Source organism: Pelodiscus sinensis, chromosome 2, assembly GCF_052426305.1.
Source record: "Pelodiscus sinensis isolate ZL-2025 chromosome 2, ASM5242630v1, whole genome shotgun sequence".
Lineage (NCBI taxonomy): Eukaryota > Metazoa > Chordata > Testudines > Trionychidae > Pelodiscus > Pelodiscus sinensis.
The window spans coordinates 200,769,791-200,782,134 of record NC_143053.1 but is presented as its reverse complement, the minus strand read 5'-3'; the positions used below and the strand labels follow the sequence as shown (position 1 = coordinate 200,782,134).

The 12,344-nt window shown below is 43.3% G+C and overlaps 1 protein-coding gene across 5 annotated transcripts in view; it reads right to left on the bottom strand.

Moving 5' to 3' along the window:
* OSBPL3 (oxysterol binding protein like 3) overlaps positions 1-12,344 on the bottom strand; it is a 127,781-nt gene that overhangs the window by 62,155 nt on the left and 53,282 nt on the right. For all 5 annotated transcript variants that reach the window (XM_006138372.5, XM_014581221.4, XM_006138373.5 and 2 more), the window contains exon 2: positions 6,460-6,700. In XM_006138372.5, the coding sequence (XP_006138434.3) occupies positions 6,460-6,552 (93 nt within the window). In that variant the 5' untranslated portion in view covers positions 6,553-6,700. The remainder of the gene's footprint in view (positions 1-6,459; positions 6,701-12,344) is intronic.

The following is a 12,344-nucleotide window of genomic DNA, read 5'->3' as shown; positions in this document are numbered from 1 at the left end:
CCATTAAAGTATGTTAATTTTGTCACTAGAGATGGGGAGAGGCAGAATGTAACGGAGGCCTGGACAGTGGGAATGCAATAATTCACCAGTTAGAACACTTTGGTAATAAGTCATATGATGTGTATTCTGTCAAATCCAACTAACAGTGATGCCATGCTTGGGAAAATGCTCCAAATAACCCAGCCTGACAAATTTCTATTTCCTCACAGGTTAACCCCTAGCCCATCAAATAAAATTTTCAACATGACTATCAGCAGCACCAGTAACACATTAAAGGTGCCATCGGACTACTCGTTCATGTTAAAGAGTGAGCAGTTTGTGAAGACTTGTAACTCCTTCTCTTTGCTAGGCTCCCTCTCCTCCTCTCTGGAAAGAGAGATATCTCACAACTCATTTAAATAGAGCTACATAGAGATTGCACCAGGTCTGGGCAAAATATGGCCTATGGGCCAGATCCAGCCTGCCAAGCCACCAGATCTGGCCCACAGAGGAAGCAGGGAATCCCAGGCAGACTTCCCAGCTTGCCCTGCAGCCCATGCACAATGCAGAAAAGCGGCTGCAGGGCTCCGTTTGTTTTGAAACTGGAGGGGAGGGGAAAGTTTTAGGAGCCACTCCACCCCCAGCACATTCCCATTGGCCGATTTTGGCAGAAACCGGCCAATGCGATCTGCTTGTTAGACTAACAGGTAGCTAAGAAGAATCACGCCCCCCCTCCTGGGCTCAGTTACTCATGAAGCACATGGCACTGCAAGCTGGCTGGCTGGGAAACATTTTAAGTTCTGCAAGAGGTCAGGCTAGTTTGGCAGCTGACAAGTCTCTACTGGCACCCCAGCCCTTTCCTGCCCCAACTCTGACCCCCCACTCAACCCTCTGTTCCCCTCTTACACCCAGACCACCTTCCCAGATCTGGCACCGCAATCTCCTGCCCCGGATCACAATCCCTTCCTACCCTAGGTCATATCCCAAACCCCTGCACTCCAGTCCCCTGCCTTAGGTCATGCTGCCAGCTTCATCCTAACTTCATCCCAGACTCCAGTCTCCCTCCTTCACCCCAATCCCTTATCCCAAGCTCCCTTCTGCACCCAATCTCCATTCCAGAACCCACATCTCCATTAATATCATGGAAGAGTGGGGCCCTCAACCACTTTCCAAAATCTTGGAGTGGGACCCCCATCAAAAATTGCCCACCCAGATTACACTCCTCTAACTCGCACCAAAACAGTAAGAGAACAAAACATATTGGGAGTGGAATACAAACAGCACATTATCTAGCAGCACACCTACTCCTCAGTTGCTCTACAATGTATAGAATACTGCACTATTTGGTCCAAGTGTCTGTCTTTTTCATGTGCCACAGGGGGAAAAAAAAAGATTTTCCATAACATTGCATTTATTTATTTCATGAATGCTTAACAGTCATACTTAACATATTACCTTTTTTAAAAGTTAGATGTGATCACATCAGGTGTTACTCAATGCACTTTTGTCAATGCCCAATTTTATATTTCTCTTATTTGCCACCTATTGGTTATTAGCAGCTAAATATCCAAACGCATAAGACACAGTTTGTGTAGAATTTGTTTTCCACAAAGCAGATCTTGATTTGTACACTAGTGCAGAACCAGTCACTTATGGCATACCAACATCACTGTTGAGTTAAACAATGAGTACCAGTCACCTAGGAATCTAGAATTCTCATTTCCAGGAACGCTGACATTTGATGCTGAAAAATCCACCAATTCCATTCAATTATACGAATTCTGACAGGAATACACTTTACTTGCAAGACCACCTCCCGATTTCCTGCTTATCCAAGTATCAGATATAGAGCTTGCACTCGAGGTGTCAAGTGTACAAAGTTATTATACTTGCCCTCAAAAAGGGGAAAGAAGTTGTATTGAAAATGTCTGTCAAGTAGTAGTTACAAATCCATAGAAAAAAAATTCAGAAAAGATTTCCCTGCCACCTAATCTTGATAACAGAGGCTACTCAAGAACACATTTCTAAGAAATAAGTATTCTGCATTTCAACTGTATAATACGCCAAGAGCTGATTTGCCTGGCTTTGGGGGAGAAATCCAGGCCTCCCCAGAAGGGGTGAGGATGAGGGCTAGTCTCCTGTAGCCAGCCCTTCAATGCCATTTGGGGCTTTGGCCACTGCTGAGGTAGCAGCTGCCAAGAGCCCTGGGCCCTTTTAAATGACCGACTCCAAGGCATCTGCCCACTTTGCCCCATCCCCACTCCCATCAGTAATCCAGAATACAGTATTGGCCCCAGCTTTCCTCCTTCATATCTCAAGTTGATAGATGCTTTAATGGTCATATTCTGTCCATTAACCATCCTGAATCATTTCAGACTGACATTAATTTTCTGAGGCCTTCAGCAAGTCACTCAACTTTCATGCCTCAGTTTCCTCATCTGTGAAACTGGGATAATAGTCACTTGGCATATTGTGGCAATTGACGATGCTTATCAAATGCTTATTCAGAGGATAGCTCTAATATATTAAATTGGATCAGGAAGACTTATGTCATTAGACCATGTTATGCTCTTATGAACAAGAGACATGAATTGTAATTCCTTCCAGATGTAAGAAGCTTCCAACTTTATACCTCCTCCTTATTTGAGCTGGATGGCATAGCTGAGCAATTAGCCAGTGTTTAACAGACAAAAGGGACTTGGCTGGAGGATGGGTGGCTAAAACATACTCAACTGTTTGTAGGGTGAAGGTACGTTCCATGTGCTAAATTTATAATCTAACGAGCCCCGAATGGGGAAAGATTACATGCTTACATAAATCACTCCCTTCCCCAAATCTCTGTGGGCAGGCTACACAGACAGACAGTGTAGCCAGAATCCAAGTACCCAGCACCAACTCACTTGTACCTCCCTTCCCCGTACCCCCAACAGAGAAAGTGGGGATGAAGTGGGGTGGGACACAAGTGCTGCCCCAATGTTCTGGCCAACCATGCTGAGCCATGTTGGTGGATATTTGTAGCCAGACAGAGACCCCCCCACCACCACCCCCGCCACATTCATCTTGCTTGCCCCTCTGAGGTGCCTGGAGCACACAGGACACAGAACAATAAGATCAGCACAGTCTTTGATGCCTTGACCGAGGCCTGGATATGCTGGCTCATCTGACCCTGGATAACTGTAAACACAGATACGAGAGGGTGATCAAGTGAATAAGCTGACCAAGAGGCTGCGAGAACTGCCCTTGGCTGGCACCTATATTGATATGATCACACAGCCGCCCCGGGAGAGGAATCTCCCGCTGAGAAAAGAATGCCCAGTACTCCCAATTTAGTTCTCTCTCTTACAAGTGTAAATTAAGTTCACAACTCCCTTGTAAGAACTGGCGTCACAAAGATGAACCGGCACCATAGATAAGAAAGAATACGTGACCCCACGGGTATAAAGATGGGTCCAACAGCACACTCACTCTGAGTGTCAATCTACCATCTATCTGCTGGTCGGGTTAGGTCAGTGGTCCCCAACACGGTGCCCGTGGGCGCCATGGCGCCCGCCGGGGCATTTATGTGCGCCCGCCTAGTTCTGCCCCACTCACACTGCTGCCGCGCCGCTTGTTGTTGATTTCAGCCCCCTCCCCCCATCTATCCCCTTCCCTCCGGCCTCTGGTCTAATCAGCTCCAGGAGAGCTCGGGAGACCCCCCCGCCTGCTCCACGAGGAGCTTGGACCCTGGCGCAGGCAGCGCTCCACCCAGCGCTCTGCCTCGCTCCTGCTCCCAGGTGTTTGTACAGGGCTGCCAGCCAGCTGCACTACCACGCCGGCCCCTCCGCACTTCTGCAGCACCCCCGGGAGCTGCTGGCCACAGAATCCTTTGCAGCGGCCGCAGGCAAGCCCTGGCCTGGCGGCTCCTCTCTCTCCTCTTGCAGGGGAGGGGTGCCTGCGGCGCCCCGCTTCACATCGGGGAAAGGTGTGTACAGCTGCAGAGAAAGGGAAGTAGGGGGACCCGTGACACTTTTCACCTCTCCCCCAGAGTGCTCCGACATTTCCGTGCATGCTGTGGGGAGGGGACAAGGATTTGGTGGGGAGAGGGAAAGGAGACAGAATTCGGTCATTGGGGGGAGGTGGGAGAGGGGAGCAAACTGGGTCTGGTTGGGATCTGGTTTGGCTTGGAGGGAAGAGGGTGCAGGGTGGATCAGGTGGGGGAGAGAAGAGGGGTGGACTGGGTCCAGTCACTGAGAGGTCGGGTTTGCCTGGGAGGGGAGAGAAGGTAGAAATTGGGTTCCGGGCATGCATGTGGGGGGGAGGAGTCGGGATGTGTGTGGGCAGGGATGTGTATGGAGGGGAGACAGGACGTAGGCTGGGTTTGGCCGGAGAGTGTGGTGGGAGTCAAAGAGAAAGGGGCGCTTTCCTCCTCAGTGCCTGTCCTGGGGGGGGGGGGGGGGGGGCGGCCAAAAAATGTTTTGCTTGGGGCAGCCCCCAGGTGGCCCAGACCCCGCCCCCGGGTGGCCCAGCAGCCCCGTGCGGTGCCCACCACCCAAAAAGGTTGGGGACCACTGGGTTAGGTGATTGCCTCCCGAGGTCTACGGGGACGCCCACCTCGTATTCGTCTTTCTGAGGAATTGAGGAACCAATCCTGGCCTGACACGCTGGAATCGTGGAGCAGAAGGGGGGTAAAAATTGTACCTCTATGTGTCCTTTTGTTTTTAGTGCATGCATAGAATAGAGCTCTTTAAAGATTAAGCTGTCACTTGGTACCATTATTTTCTATCTTCCTTTTCCTTTGTAATCATTTCAACATCTGTATTTGCTAGCAGTTAAGAAGTAGAACAATAGCCATTGTAACCACATGGTTTATAAGCCTTTTAATAAACCTGTAACTGTTTAAGCTTTAAACTGACTCCTCCTGTTGCTGTAACAGACCCAGACACAATCAAAAGAACTCCAGCCGGTCATAGGGGCAGATACAGGCAGAGCTGGGCATTTGGGTTCTGTTGCCTCCATGGGACAGACCCTTGGGGCACCCGTCAGCCTTCTCCAGGCTGCCCACTGCAAAGGGACCCTGTCCTAGCAGTTGAAGACTCGGGTGTATAACACACACACACACACACACACACACACACACACACACACACCCCCCCCCACCCCGCCCTGACCATCGGCTGACAATATTGTAATGTGAAGCCTTATCGTGACTGTTCTTACAAATTCCTGCAAATGTAGGAATTTTTAACCTGCTCCTAGCTATGGTTGTGTAAATCTCAAGTTATGACTGAAATCCTATGCACTAATAATGCTTACTTGACATTAACGTGAGCAACAAAGTTCATTTGTATCTTCCAGTTTAAGTTACCCTTGTGCTGCAAAATAAAGAATGCTTGAAAGTAGAGTACCTTGAGAACAAATGCTTTTCTCACTCAAAGCTACAGAAATGGGAATCTTTTCCTTACAAGCACAAAAATAATGTAGATGAGACTGCCTCTGTCTGCTTGCACGAAGGAGTAACATTTCAAAACATTGGGGCTCAGATTTCAAAGCTGCCTAAAGGAGGCCCACTTCCCAGTAAAGTTCAATTAGAGACAGTTTGAAAGTCTCCAGCCAGCCTGTTTGGGGCACACAAAGCTTTATTGCCACAAAATGTCTCATTCACACTCACATAAGGAATAAATAGATCCAGTGCATACATTTTCAGTGAGGCTGTACAGCTTGCACAATTGCACACTCCCACTTCATACGTGCAACACCTCTGGGCACTAGGGTTGCCAGGTGTCCAGTTTTGAGCTTTCTGTTCGGAAAACAAATTAAGAAAATATAAATGTCTAGTATTTTCTAAATAAGATGTAATGTAGATTGTGATGTAATGTCAGCGAGTCCAGTATTTTTGTTGAAACCATCTGGCAACCCTACCGGGCACACGTTAAAAACCTAATATAAAAAAGTGCACAGATAAGCTCTGAAGCACAGCCCATGTTTTTTTGTATGCATTTACAGGGCCTTTGGATGCCACAGCAACCATCTGTACTCATGGGCAGATTTTCAGTATCAATATTGGCAACATATGAAGATAAAGAATGTTCACAACACAAACTATTACCACTTCCCCCCCTCTCTCTCTCTCACGAATGCTTGAGTAGCAGCAGCTTACTCAATATGCTACCACTAAAAGTGACCTTTTAGGGGAGGTTTAAGTGTTCAAAGCACCAAACCACAGACGCAGAGCATTCAGCACCAGACTATAGGCACACATCGTTTAGAGAGAAGGCACAGTAGTAACAGAATTCCCTATTGCCCTTTCCAATGTATATGCTACTCAGTAATGCATGTATATTTCACTCGACTGAAGACAAGAGGCCACCACAGGCAAGGGGGGGGAGGGGGAGAATAACTGCACAGACTGTTAAACACATAGTTTTGTTCATTGAGATCATTGCAAATCCACCTCCGCCCCATCCCAAACAAACAAATAGGAACTGGTGAATTTTACTTTACCTGTCGACTTCCCTGCTTGGAGGAGCAGCTGCTGGTACTTCTTGAAGGTGACAACACTTTCTGGGACACACCCAGGCTCTTTTCTTCACTCATGATTCCAGAGACAATGTGTGTCTATTCAGTTAGAACACCATGTGAAGGGCATTAAGCAAGTGCATTGGAAGACCGTGGGAGGGAAAGGCAAGAGTCATTGTTTAGCCATATGTATTCCAATGGCATCCTCAGGGCCCCAAGGAGATTCCTAAGAGAAACAAAACCAAGAACACATGAGCATCAGAGCTAACCCATATTATCTGGAAACATGCTGTTTCCAAATAACAAGAATTCATAATAAAGCCCATGATAATGCAGTTGGACTGAACTGCTTATGTTAGAGTGTAACTGAACAACTGTTTTAGAAAAATTTTCAAACGTCAAAGAGAAACAGCAACACTGAATTCTAGCTGCTTATTTGAAAGTCATGCCACCCAATTGCTTGTAAAGAACACAATTTAAATGCAACACCAAGTGTCTCTAAAGATTACATAATCCCAAATCATGAAAGAATATACACAGGAATGTCGGTATGTATTTAAATGCACACACACACACCCACCCCTAAGACACCCATCCACCCCATTACATAAACAAGAAATCCACAGAAAGTTAGGAAAAAAACACACTTTGTGAATGGTGTGGGGAGCATACCACAAGAAGGCTGTAAGGACAGTTAGCTCTCCAGGTTCCTTGAGAATTTAGATACAGTGCACATTTGCAACTCCAAAAGTTGCTTGCACTTTTAGCAAAAGGTTGTGAAAATTTAGCTAGTTATAGGTAGGCATGACTAATCATACCTGGAGTTCGAAATATGTAACTATGTCCCTTCTGTTACTGAATGGCAGGATGATTAATTAATTAATAGCATGTTTAACAGTGGTAGATGTAGTGTGTGCAAAAAACCTAGATGGAAACCCCGAATGACGGATTTGTAGTGTTGGCAATGGTTGCCATAGCAACAGTTTTTCCACCCAAAGGAGACCACAAACAGTCATATTTTTCAAAACCTGAAAGAAAGTGTTGTGCAAATTGTGCATCCCTTCAGACTTGACTACTTGCGGACAAAACAGCCTCAGAATTTCCATGGTAGGAGGAAGGGCTCAGAAAAGTAAAGGAAGTTTACACACAGTAGAGGAAGATTTTATTGCTGATACAAGTACATGCGACTCCTCTGCATTCAATAAATCACTGCCTTCAATAAGGCAGCTGTGCCAGTTTACACTCCAGGAGCAATTTAATCTCATGCATGGAGAAGGTTTTTTTAAATTTTGTTTTAAAGGCTTGAAAAATAAATTCAGACACAAGATGGATTAGTAAATGGAGAAGCCCTAAGCCACACATTTTTAAAGAGTTCAAGCTGCCTTACTTTAAACAACTAGGTTTTTTCAGAAAAAGTGTCCAAATATAACTGCATACAGTGCGGTTTTCTCCAGATGTTCAGACAATACCTCTGTGCTGCTATAAACTGGAATTTAGATGTTAGAGGATTTTTTTAAATCAAATATACTCTCTACAAGACAATTTAAAGGAAGACTTATTATAAAGTTTCTACCGAAATACCCCTCTCTAATTTAAGACAGAATATTTTTCTTAATTCACCTTATATTTCAGATATATATTTTAAGTTACAGCAAAAATAGCCCTACTGTTTATTAAAGTAAAATTAAAACAGCTCCTCCCAAAGACTGGATGGTTTAGGTTAATAGTCTTGTGGGGGAAGGGGGACTTCCCTTTCATGCGACTACTTCATAGGCAAACCAAATGGACAGTGAATGAACATTATTACCTTCAGATTCTATAATGAAGAGTGAGGTATACGAACTAGTATGGCATATGAAACAGCTGTGCAGTGAACTATATTATGGGCCTCATCTGTACTGTTTTATTACTGTTACACAGCTGAAGATTAGGGATGTTGTATTCTGATAATGAGGTTCTCCTGCTCTTTTTTTGAGTGTCATTTCCTCCTTTGCCATTTCACAAATGTTTAGTGTTTTCAATATTTGCAAAGCTCACTTTACCTTAGTTTTCAATAGTTGGCTCGGAGTTCACATACTGTGTTTTTCTTGAGGAGTTTCTAGCTCCTTAGCAAAGCAATGATTTCTTTTTTAAAATAAGTCCTCTTACAAGCAGATACTTAAAATATAAACAAGGCTACAATCAAGGCTCTTGAAGCCCATTTAGGAAAAACTATTATTCATGCACCCTGCTACCCAGAGTTCAGTGCAGGAAATGCCTGTGTGGCACTGGTTACAGGGTGAACACTGGCCACTTGAAATTTCCCAGTCTTGTGGTTGGAAATCACCACTCTAGCTTCACTGTTAATTGTCTGACATATTTGCAAAATTTATAACAGTTCATGACCACAAGCAGGCTCTAATTTACAGAAGTGCACTGAGTGCCTATTGAACCATCTGTCAGGTCCCAGCCAGGAATATTCTGAGGCACATTACACCCAAATACTGTGGCAAAGGCTCCCTGATTTCTAAAACCTAATTTCTACATGCAGATGGTGCTCAATTCTGAGACAGCTGCAGATTACTGCTTTAATTCAATAATAAAAAAAGAGGCTAAGATAATCAGTATACTCCTAAAATAATTATTATATGCCTTATATTTGGTTGTAGTCCTGACTCTATAGCAGTGGTATTCCTTATAACCGTACATTTTTGTTTTCCCTCCTGCATTTCTCTAGGATTTGGCTTATTGAGAAGAAACAACCCAAACAGTGTCTCCCACACAGCAAAACAGAAGCAGGCTTCTGTAGTCAGCTCTGAACAAGGTGGAGCTGTAGGGAAGATTGGAAATAAATGGCATCCTCTGCCCCAGGATCTTTTCAGTTCTTTGGTTGGTGCTTCCAAATGATGCTTCACATCAACCAACAGATTTGTGCATGAGACATGGGAAGTTTTATTTTACACCACCTATGAAACTTAGTGCCGCAAAATATTAGAGCCGAATAACTTGGCAAGACAATTAATACATCGCTTGCACTAAGGGTTTGTCTGTAAAAACAATTCATAGTAAGCTGGAGGTGGGAGAAGCAGCGTGAGGTGGGAAGACTCCCTGTAGGGTTTTTGATGTGTGTGTGTTGGGGAGGGGAAGAGCCTCTCTGTACAGCAAGGGGATGGGTCACTTGCTCGTTTGAACTAAAGTTAATAAAATAATAGTAATAATAAAGATGGATTCCCTGTAACTCAAAGACTTTAAAAAAAATTAAAAAAATCAAGGTTTAGAGGACTTTAGTAACTTTAGAGATTATCAGCCTATTACATGAGTGGGGGGTTAAGTTCTGTGGCCTGTGATCTGCAGGTGGTCAGACATAGGCCTTGTCTAAACTTACCCAGAGATTGATGCTCTGGAGCTTGATCTTCTAGGGGGTTCCACTTAGCAAGTCTAGAAAGGACCTGCTAAATTGATGGCTGATGCCTCCCCAATTGACCCTAGTACTCCACTGGGTCACAAGGAATAAGGGAGAGAAGTAAGGTAAGTTGACCGGAAAGTTTCTCCTGTTGACCTCCTGCAACAGGGATGCTGCAGAAATTCAAGTTAAGGCACGTCAACTCCCATTGCATCTCTTAAAATAGCTTTCTACCCAAGCATAAACCTGGCGTAAATCATGGTGGTTCTTTCCAGCCTTAAAGTCTGAGAGTATGAACCTATCCTACATTAGCTTACCATGAAATAACTATGAACTGTGCTGATGTGCACGAAAAATGTTCATGAACTTTGAACTAATCCTGTTTCAGAGGGGACTACCTTCAATATGCTTCCCTGAGTGGTTATGAAATAATTATTTTAGGACTAACCAGTATCATTGTCACAATCCACTTCATGATTGTATCATGAGCTCTCGTGATACAATCTACATGTTTTGTTAGTCTTTAAGGTGTTGCTAGACTACTCATTTTTTACATTTTTCCAGTTAGAGTAACTCAGCTACCCCTCTGAAGCTTTCAGTCTTCAAAACTAAAACTAAAACTATTGGTAAAAATGTCAGACGACAGAGTTGCTAAACTTCCACTGCCCTTAAAAGGACACCATCTTGGATTCAACAATTCATCACCACAATTTAATTTTTGGCTTCATTTCTATCAATGTTACAAACAGACTGCAGAGTCTGTCACAGCTCATGGCAGAAAGGAAAAGAGTTGAAAAAACTGGAAAGCTCCAGTATGAAGTCAACCTTAAGAGACTTTTTGTTATTGTTTTGGGAAAGTGAAGAGTTGCAGCTGGCTCAGACTTAATTAGGGTAAAAGCACAATAGTGAGCATTTAAATGTGGCGACAGGAAGATGCAAATTTTCTGTCACCAAACCCTCTGGGGTATACAAATGGAGAACAGGGAGCGTAGAGAAACAACACTGGAGCCATCGCACCATTTCTACTGCAATAACCTATGCACACTAAATCAGCAATTTTCTGCATGGTATATTAAAATAAATTTAACTTGCAAACAAAATTCTCAAATTATTTTGGATAAGTGTTATATCTGAGACCCAAAAAATACCATATTTTTTGCCTGAAACAGTATTAAAGTGCTTTCATATCTACCTAGTCTATGTGATAGAAAATTAGCCACAGTTAAACATCTTTTTCACTATATAAAATTAAAAAATTTCAAGTGTGTCTCAGAAAATGATGAAAAGGTCAGCCTTAATTCTCATTAACAGTTTATTATATTTTCTCAAAAGTAAGTCATATATGGCAAGACAATTGATTACAAACATGAGAAGCATCGGTAATGTCTTTTTGGAAGACAATATCTGTATTTCCAAGAGTGTACAAAATTCACAGTATAAAAGAGAAGAGAAGACATCTTAATATGTATATACTGTGAAATTTCTAGACTGTTCTTTTGAAGAAAAAGCTTGTAGAAGCAGTTCTGATTATTTAAAAGTACCTGTTTATTAAACATCAGTGCAAACAAAAATTCACCAATAATTTAAATAGGGATTTTTTTTTAAATCAAAACAGGCTACAATCAGATAGCAAGAGCTTGACTTTGGAGATTATTTAGATGTAACCTGTGTAGGACAGAGATTGCTTTAGTTGGATGTCCATACAAATGTTTAGCACAAAGGGGTTTTGGGGTTCCTGGGTAAAATAATAGATTGATTCCCCCTTGCCTAAGTCCAGCCGAACGCCTTCTCTCAATCCAATTTCATGGTATCAGAGTCACACTATTTTAGTTAATAAAATCAGGAGAGTAATTTGTAAATAACCGCTTATCTTCAAAAAGCAGAAACCATTTAAAGCCAATTTGGTAGCTGATGGATAACACTTCTAGTTAATCAGCCAAGAGAAAAGAAAGACCGTGCCTATTCTAATCCAAAAGGAAATAGGAGAGTGTTAGAAACTAAGGGACATTCCACAACAGTAGGTCACAAGGAAAACAGTGCAGAAAAATATGCCTCAATGCCAAACTTGTTCACTTTCCCCCGGAGCCAGACAAGCATGTCTGCTCTTTCATAAGTCTTGGAATGATTAATTCGGTCCTTCATATTAGGAAGATCTTACCAAAATTCAGCATGTGCTCTCCAAAAATATAAATTGATGACCTCCTTCCTGCCCACCTTAGAAATGGAGTATTCAATTTATAAGGAGACAAGGATAATTGTAATGTGAATGTACCATACTGGAATTGAGTGTTACCCAAAGGAGATCTCCAGCAGATATTTGCATGAAACATATTTCATATATATTGTGCACAGATCCATCTGTAAATAAGCCTCCTTCCTCCTTCCTCCCCACCCCCCCCCGGGTGATCAATGTTCTCCCTAATCTTTCATCCATGTGCAGATTTTTTTCATTTATGTGTGGAATAAATTATATGCACTGAGGCCTATG